General features: G+C 31.2%; 1 protein-coding gene across 1 annotated transcript; it reads left to right on the top strand.

The window, feature by feature from the left end:
- Positions 1-2,939: 2,939 nt before the first annotated feature.
- Positions 2,940-7,990, top strand: LOC142610275 (beta-galactosidase 15-like). The gene is made up of 18 exons (XM_075782056.1): positions 2,940-3,101; positions 3,419-3,514; positions 3,625-3,737; positions 3,872-3,938; positions 4,025-4,117; positions 4,351-4,494; positions 4,688-4,776; positions 4,851-4,956; positions 5,087-5,174; positions 5,363-5,481; positions 5,573-5,731; positions 5,820-6,034; positions 6,120-6,223; positions 6,366-6,475; positions 6,563-6,835; positions 6,928-7,139; positions 7,221-7,497; positions 7,595-7,990. Exons 1-18 carry the CDS (start codon positions 2,940-2,942, stop codon positions 7,697-7,699), a joined length of 2,532 nt encoding a protein of 843 aa, XP_075638171.1. The 3' UTR covers positions 7,700-7,990.
- The last annotated feature ends 398 nt before the right edge of the window (positions 7,991-8,388 follow it).

Below are 8,388 nucleotides of genomic sequence, written 5' to 3'. Positions count from 1 at the left end.
ACATCGTTAGCTAGCCAAGGTTGATCTTGAGTGAGACAGGCATTGGATGCAGTGGCCATAGCTACAAGCTTGGTAGGAGGGTGCTTGCCTTGATAAGCATAGTCCATCCTATGGTAACAGTCAAGAGTTGAATGTCCAACCTTTAGTACAAATCTAACATATTGGTCCCTCTGATCTACCTCCACTAGTATTTGACTGAATTTGTTGAAATTGGTTGAAAGGAGGGGATTGAGAGGATTGACCACCATTAAATCCTCTACCACCTCTGTTGTTACAGTTGTTGCCTTTGCCCCTTCCTCTGTTGAAAGGTTGATTGAAGCCATTATTATTAGGTTTTTGATTTGTTGTTGCTGCCATAGCAAACATAGGGTTTTTGACCTCAGATCCCTCATTCAAAGATTCCTTTTCAACATTAAGCATAGTAGAAAATTCATCAAACTTTAAGGAAGTGCTTCTGGTCCTTATAGCTGACCTAAAAGCATTGTACTCCTTAGGGAGTCCCTTGAGGGTAATGTGGAGCAATTTTTCATCATCTACAACCACTCCAACAACAAGCAACTTATTTTTGACTACTTTAATTTTCTACAGATATTAATCTACAGAATCAGCTCCCTTCTTGAGATTGTGAAGCTCACCTTTAAAATTCATTACATGAGACCTTGAAATGGATGAAAATCTATTCTCCAAGACCTTCCAAACTTCCAAGGCTAATGAGCACCCTACAATGAGTGCTAGAATAGATGGAGACAAGGTTAAGCTCATGAAGATGAGTAAAGCCTTCTCTTTTGATTTCCAGATTAAGAAATCGAGATTCAGTACTGTAGTGTATACACCAGACAAATTTTTGAGATATTTCTCAGGAATCAATTGAGGCTCTTCAATCAATTCATATAGAGAGTATGTTTCTAACACCATTGTAATCTGATGCTTCCAGACTATGTAGTTAGAATTATCCAACTTGATAGTCATCATATTGGCCATTTTCGAGAGAAGAAGAAGTGGTTGATTAAGCACATTCATTGGAGAACTTGAGGAAGACGAAGATGTTGATGAAGAGGAAGAGGAAGCCATTGTTGTGCTTGTGGCTACCATTGTTGTACTCTGATAGCAGCAACAGGCTCTGATACCATGAAGAAATTCTATCTCGATTATCTTTGTAACAAAACAAGATTGTGAACTAAGAAAATCAGTGAGAAACAGTAAGAAAATGAGAATCGGAGAAAGAAAATGTAGAAGCAAAAGAGATAGAGAGAGAGAGATTGAAAGGAAATCTTTATCAATGAAAGAGCCGTATTGATTGATTAATTACATCAAAGATACACATTCATATATATAGTTACAATTGCTGCTATAACAAAATAGATTAAATCCAAACTATGCACCTAAATTCATGGAACAATAACTGCTCAGCCACAATTGCTTGTCGCGCCAATCAACTGATATTTGAACATCCCAAATACGACACCGTTTGGCACATTGTGAACACACATTAGTCACTAATCAAAACAGTGCACATCACTTAGGCTTTTAATGAAATGGTGCGCATCATCCTCTGGGCTTTAATGAAACGGTGCGTACTGCTATTCTTTACTGTGAGCTTCATCTACTTTACTGTGAGCTTCATCTACTTTATTGTGAGCAGCTTCACCTTGAACAAAGGATACTAAAAAAATACTAAAAAAAAATTGCAAAATTAAAGAACATGACTGTAAATATGTCTTACCATTGATTTAACTAAAAATGAAATTGATAAAATATATATATCTGGCCCAGTTTGTCTGGTTTCATTATACTTACTTATATTTATTCATGACTTTTTTATGTAATGCTAGACAATTTATTCGTTTAGTGATAATGTTAATGTGAAGGTACAAAGAGGAGCCAAATTGAATAAACCCTTGAACAAGGGCAGTGTGTTTATCACTTTAATCTCAACATTAATCCAATCAGTTTTTTATTTTTTTTTCTTTTTTATCCTTTCACAACAACCCTAACAGCATTCTGGCTCATTTATATTTTACATTATTATTATTATTATTATTATTATTATTATTTTGGGTAGAAAGTCTAGAAAGCCAAAAGATAAAGCTTAAAATTATCAATTTTTTATTGTAAGCTTAAAATTATTAACAATCCGATAAATTATCTAACAGAGCAACAGTAAATAAATAGACGGCCAAGAATTTGGTTAATCACCCCAAAAAAAAAATTGTAAGAGTCAGATTTTTTTTATTAAGATGGCCCAAAAAACGCAAAGACTTAAGGAAAATTGGCCCATCGACATCATCAAAATCCCAACAAGCGATAAGAAGGGTTGGGATTCCCTAGCCCATACAAAAAGAGGCCCAACTATCTTTTCAATTATCTATTTCATGGCGCACATTAAACACAGTCTTAAATATATACTTAGATTAGGTTAGAGTAGAAATTCTATCTTGTATAAAAGGAAAAAAAAATTGTTGTGAAAGAATACAAATATATATAAAATTGATTGGATTAATGTTGAGATAATTAAAAATTGAGATAAAGTGATAAACAATTTAAACCCATTACAACATCTAAGTCTTAACGATAATCTTATCTAATTATCTATTTCACATCAAATTAAACACAGTCCTAATCTAATCCAATAAATTTATCTCAAATGGACTGTTTTCTTTTTTCTTTTTTACGCTAAGATTAGAGAATTCTCAACTTATTAGGTAAAGTGTAAAAGTGTTGTATTTAAAATAGATGATTGGGTAGAATGTTTTATAAGAATTACTAATAGAACACGTAAAATTCTAATGAATAACAAATTTTGAGCTATCTATAATTCTATCATCGCTCGCACTTATCCAATTCAGTGCAACTCTTCTATAAATAAGATATATTCGATCGGTTTATTGATTATTTTTCACTTAACCTTTATGAGATTCATTTGTCACTTTTTGACAATGATGGCTTCTTTTACTAGATTTCTTTTGTTATTCACTGCTTTCTCATTGTTCATGCCTTCACTTTCTGTTGATGTTTCATATGATGGAAGATCACTTAAGATTGACGGAAAACCGAAAATTATACTTTCCGGTTCAATTCATTATCCTCGTAGCACTCCTGAAGTAAGTTGTAATCATACTATAGTGTTGCTAAAAAAATTTATTATGTGCTATAAGTAAAATTATTATTTTTTTATCATGTGTCTTTTTGTTTTTGAGGGGATTTTATTATGAGTTATAAAATTCTTTTAACGTGTCTTTTAAGCTTGGCATTATTTGGTATATGATATATTTTGTCATATAATAAATGGATCCGTGTATGTAACCATTTGAAAATCTTGGAATCACTAGGTTAAATTCTTATTGTGTAAATCTAAAATAAATTATTTTATAATCTTAAATAATTAAGTACAAGTTTAATATTTTGCTCTTAAGTACAGATGTGGCAACCATTGATCCAAAAAGCAAAAGAGGGTGGGATTGACGCAATTGAGACTTATGTGTTTTGGAATGCCCATGAGCCTCTACGTCGTCAGGTTAATTTTCTCTCTTTAATATAGTTTATATGATTTTATATGTACTTTTGAATTTGGTTTTATATGTACAAATTATGGTGATTGACATTTATTTATTTTTTATTCTATAGTATGACTTTTCAGGAAATCTTGACCTTGTGAGATTTATAAAAACCATCCAAAATGAAGGACTTTATGCTGTTCTTAGGATTGGACCATATACATGTGCAGAATGGAATTATGGGTAATAACATTTTATTTTAGTGTTTTTGTTATTATATATGTATTTATATATATATATATATATATATATATATATATATATATTGTATATATTTCTGATTTTTTTTTTCTATTTTCATTTGTGATTCGTGCCAGTGGATTACCTGTATGGTTGCACAACATCCCTGGGATTCAACTAAGGACAGCAAATCCTTTATATATGGTAATTTGAAATTTTTTATATTTATTAGTATTCATTTTTGGCTTAATTAAAAATATTTCTAATTGCTCTAAATTTAACTATTTTAGAGTGAGATGAAAACTTTTACTACATTGATCGTGGAAATGATGAAACGTGAGAATCTCTTTGCTTCACAAGGTGGACCTATAATTCTTTCTCAGGTTAGTAAATTATACTTAGTTTTTATTGTTTTCGTTAAAATTTACATATATATATATATATATATATATATATAAATATTTGCATGAAGTTCCTATTTATCTATTTTGAAATATTCATTTTATTATGACTAAGTAGAGTTATTATTACTATTATTATTTGCAAACTTATTATTGTTGTTGTTGTTATTATTATTTTTGCAAACTTATTATTGTTGTTGTTGAATGCTTGATAGATTGAAAATGAGTACGGGAATATTATGGGCCCATATGGAGAGGCTGGAAAGGAATATGTGAATTGGTGTGCTAAATTGGCTGAGTCTTTCAATATTGGTGTTCCTTGGATTATGTGCCAACAATCAGATGCTCCACAACCAATGGTATTTATTTTCCCATTTTACTATGACTAAAATGTTGCAATGTATGGATTCTCAAAAAAATAAAATAAATTAAATTAAAATGTTGCAATAAAATTATGTGTATATTTTAATTTAGCAAAAAAATATGTGTATATTTTAATTTATTATTAGTATTATTTTCACTTTTTTGAGCTCCCTTCACATTTTTATGCAGATTAATACTTGCAATGGGTGGTACTGTGATCAATTCACGCCAAACAGTCCCAATAGTCCCAAAATCTGGACAGAGAATTGGACTGGCTGGTATATCTTTTTACTATTTTCTTTGATTTACAATATATATAGGATTTTTAATTACATTGCATTTGAGAATTTAGGTACAAGGGTTGGGGCTTGAAAGATCCACACAGAACTGCCGAAGATCTTGCTTTCTCTGTTGCAAGATTTTTCCAGTATCGTGGCACCTTTATGAACTATTACATGGTACGCAAATTTTTAATTTTTGTATCGGTACAAAGTAGTCAATTTCATTTAAATTGTTTTCTAAGTTTTCTAAGTATTTAATATATTAATGAAATTCAAAATACTAATGTGATTTCTCCATCTTTGTTAGTACCATGGTGGCACTAATTTTGGACGTACAGCAGGAGGTCCATACATTACAACATCATATGATTATGATGCACCCTTAGATGAATATGGTAAATTATATATATATATATATATATATATATATATATATATATATATATATATAAATCCCTTAAACTTTTTTTCTCCAAAAAAAAAAATCCCTTAAACTTTATTGTTTTTTTTATTTATTTATAAAATCTGTTTCTTTTCTTTTTTTTTTTCAATTTTTATTTCTTTAACCTTATGATATGTGTAGGTAATTTGAACCAACCCAAGTGGGGACATCTAAAGCAACTTCATTCAATCCTAAAATCTATGGAGGATGTTCTAACTCAGGGTTCTGTGAGAGATATAAATTATGAGACTCTGGTTTCGGTGAGTGTTTTTTTTTTCTTTAAATACTTGAAAGAAGCAATTATATATCACTGATTCACTATATACATAATAAAAAAAATTTCAATTGTAGGCCACAATTTTCAGTTACCAAGGCAAATCAAGTTGTTTCTTCGGAAATGCGAAGTCAGAAGATACAACAATTAACTTTCAAAACACCATGTATACAATACCAGCTTGGTCTGTTACTATCCTCCCTGATTGCAACACTGAAGTGTACAACACTGCCAGGGTGAATGATTTTACAAAAATAATTGTGGTTAATTTTTGTTGTAATTCTTTACTTAATATATTTCTAACTACAAATTATTGTTTTATAGGTTAACACTCAAACATCAATAATGGTGAAAAAGGATAACCAAGCTGATGATTCTGAAGAACCTTTTGTATTGAAATGGAAATGGAGACCTGAGCATCATTTTGAGCACATAAAAAAGAATGGTTTTGTTGATGGTAGTGTAATGACTATTGAACAACTCTTGGACCAAAAAACTGTCACAAATGATACCAGTGATTACTTGTGGTATTACAACAGGTATTACGTTTGCTTTTGCTTCTCATTTTAAAAAATTCATTCGTTCATTCATAGCAACATTTTTATTTTTATTTTTCATTTTTAGCTTTGATCTCAAAAAGAGCAACCCAATTTGGGGTAAAGAGACAACACTACAAGTGCATACTAGTGGACATGCAATTCATGCCTATATCAATGGAAAACTTGTTGGTAAGTTTACTAGTATTTAAATTTCACCAAATCATATTGTTAATCTTTCCCTTTTGTTTAATCTATAACTCATCCATTTGTCAACCAAAGACATTATTTATATTTCACCTAATTATATTGTTTTATAACATTTGAATTTCAGGATCTCAATATGCTGATAATGGAAACTATGATTTTGTTTTTGAGAAAAAAATCAGATTAAAGGAAGGGTTAAATCACATATCATTATGCAGTGCTACAGTTGGATTAGCAGTAAGTATGATTTTCACGGTTATTTTCCTTTCTTTTTTTTTCCCTCTCTTTACATATCGTTTACCATTTAACACCCCATTTTGTTAGAACTATGGAGCAAACTTTGATATGGTACCCGTTGGAATTTCTTCTGGCCCGGTTCGTTTGATTGCCAAACAGAGACTTGATAATTTAAGAAAATTTGGGAAAACGAAGTATATTCTTGAGGACATTAGCATGGAATTGGATCATAGTAAATGGACTTATAAAGTGGGGTTGCATGGTGAAGAAGAACTAAAACTTCAAGACCCATATTTCTCACAGCACCAAAAGTGGTCTCAAGGCCCTGTGCCAACAAATAGGATGTTTGTTTGGTACAAGGTACTTTACTTTTTATGTTAAAATTTAGTCCTACACTTCAAAATTATACTAATTAATAATCTAACTCTCTCTCTCTCTCATTTGTCAATTAGACAACCTTCAAAGCTCCAATAGGAAGTGATCCAGTTGTGGTGGATTTGATGGGTTTGGGCAAGGGACATGCTTGGGTAAATGGTCATAGCATTGGTCGTTATTGGCCAAGTTACCTTGCTGGTGAAGATGGGTGTAGTTCAGAATGTGATTATCGTGGATCATACAGTGATTCAAAATGCTTGACTAATTGTGGCAAACCTTCTCAACGATGGTAATCTATCTTCTAATCATCAAAATTTTTTTACTTTCAAATGCTTCTGTTTATATTGATTTTTTTTTCCTTTCATTTTAGGTACCATGTGCCTCGATCCTTTTTGAGAGATGATGAGAACACATTGATTTTGTTTGAAGAGGCTGGAGGGAATCCATTTAATGTTAAGTTTCAAACTGTTACAGTTGGGAAAGCTTGTGCTAATGCTTATGAAGGGAACACTTTGGAACTATCATGCCAAGGAGGAAGTGCTATATCTGAAATTAAATTTGCTAGCTTTGGTTTGCCAGAGGGTGCTTGTGGATCATTTAGAACTGGCAGTTGTGAGTCTTCCAATGCTTTGTCAATCATTCAGAAGGTAAAAATCTCTAACTTCTTCAATTTTTTTTTATTTTTTATATTCCAATAAGTATTTTATCATCCTACTAAATTATAATTATTTTTATGAATTTCAGGAGTGTCTTGGCAAAGAGAGTTGTTCTGTTGATGTCTCAGAAAAGAGTCTTGGACCAACTGGTTGCAAAGCCACAAATAGGCTGGCTGTTGAAGTAACATGTTAAGAGTTGCATCGTTTAGGATTTTCTTGGATTAGTTGTGTAGTTTCGTTTTTTTTTCTCTTTTGAGGGTTTAGTAGGATATAAGTTTGTAGTTTGGTTTTTCCTCTTTTGAGGAAATAAATGGTTTTGGAATAGCAACATTATCATTTGTTTAGGTATCAATAAATTCAGTTTCGTTTTCCTCTTTTGCCAATTTAATTTTATGGCTGCGCAGTCTTTCAATTTTAAATTGTTAAATTTGTATTTTTAAACTATGTGCCTGCAAGAAATGGGGTTGCTAAATTTGTTTAATGTTAATAGTTATATTTCTGCTGCTTTATGAATATGGTATTGATCTAGCACCCTTTGGGCTGTAGATGCATTCTTTTTCTTTATCTCAATGCCAAAGGTTTTTTTTTTTTTTTTTTTTGATCCAGAGAAATAACTCTGGTAAAAATCTCCACAAGGGCCTGAGATGGAGGATGTGAAAAGTTAAAATAACTCAGGTTTTGGACTAATATTTGGCTGGACGAGAAGCTGATAATTTAACTTGCTCCTTTTCCAGATAGGCAGTTGAATAGAAGAAATTGTGATGATGTATTTAAATGTTAATAACAACACATGCTACTTGGTCTGCATAATTTTCAACTTTTATTTACATCAATCTCATTTGGGATAAACTTTTATTTTTCGCGTAAACTTTACCTTTTTCT

Source organism: Castanea sativa, chromosome 9 (genome assembly GCF_040712315.1).
Source record: "Castanea sativa cultivar Marrone di Chiusa Pesio chromosome 9, ASM4071231v1".
NCBI classification, from domain to species: Eukaryota; Viridiplantae; Streptophyta; class Magnoliopsida; order Fagales; family Fagaceae; genus Castanea; species Castanea sativa.
The sequence above is the reverse complement of the archived record's forward strand: the minus strand, read 5'-3'. Positions and strand labels throughout refer to the sequence as shown.

Bases quoted from the DNA above. Each gene is read 5' to 3' on its own strand.
- LOC142610275 (XM_075782056.1), top strand. From the start codon at position 2,940: ATGGCTTCTTTTACTAGATTTCTTTTGTTATTCACTGCTTTCTCATTG. The intron at 3,102-3,418 runs GTAAGTTGTAAT...TCTTAAGTACAG, and splicing joins ATCCTCGTAGCACTCCTGAA to ATGTGGCAACCATTGATCCA. The intron at 3,738-3,871 runs GTAATAACATTT...GATTCGTGCCAG, and splicing joins TGTGCAGAATGGAATTATGG to TGGATTACCTGTATGGTTGC.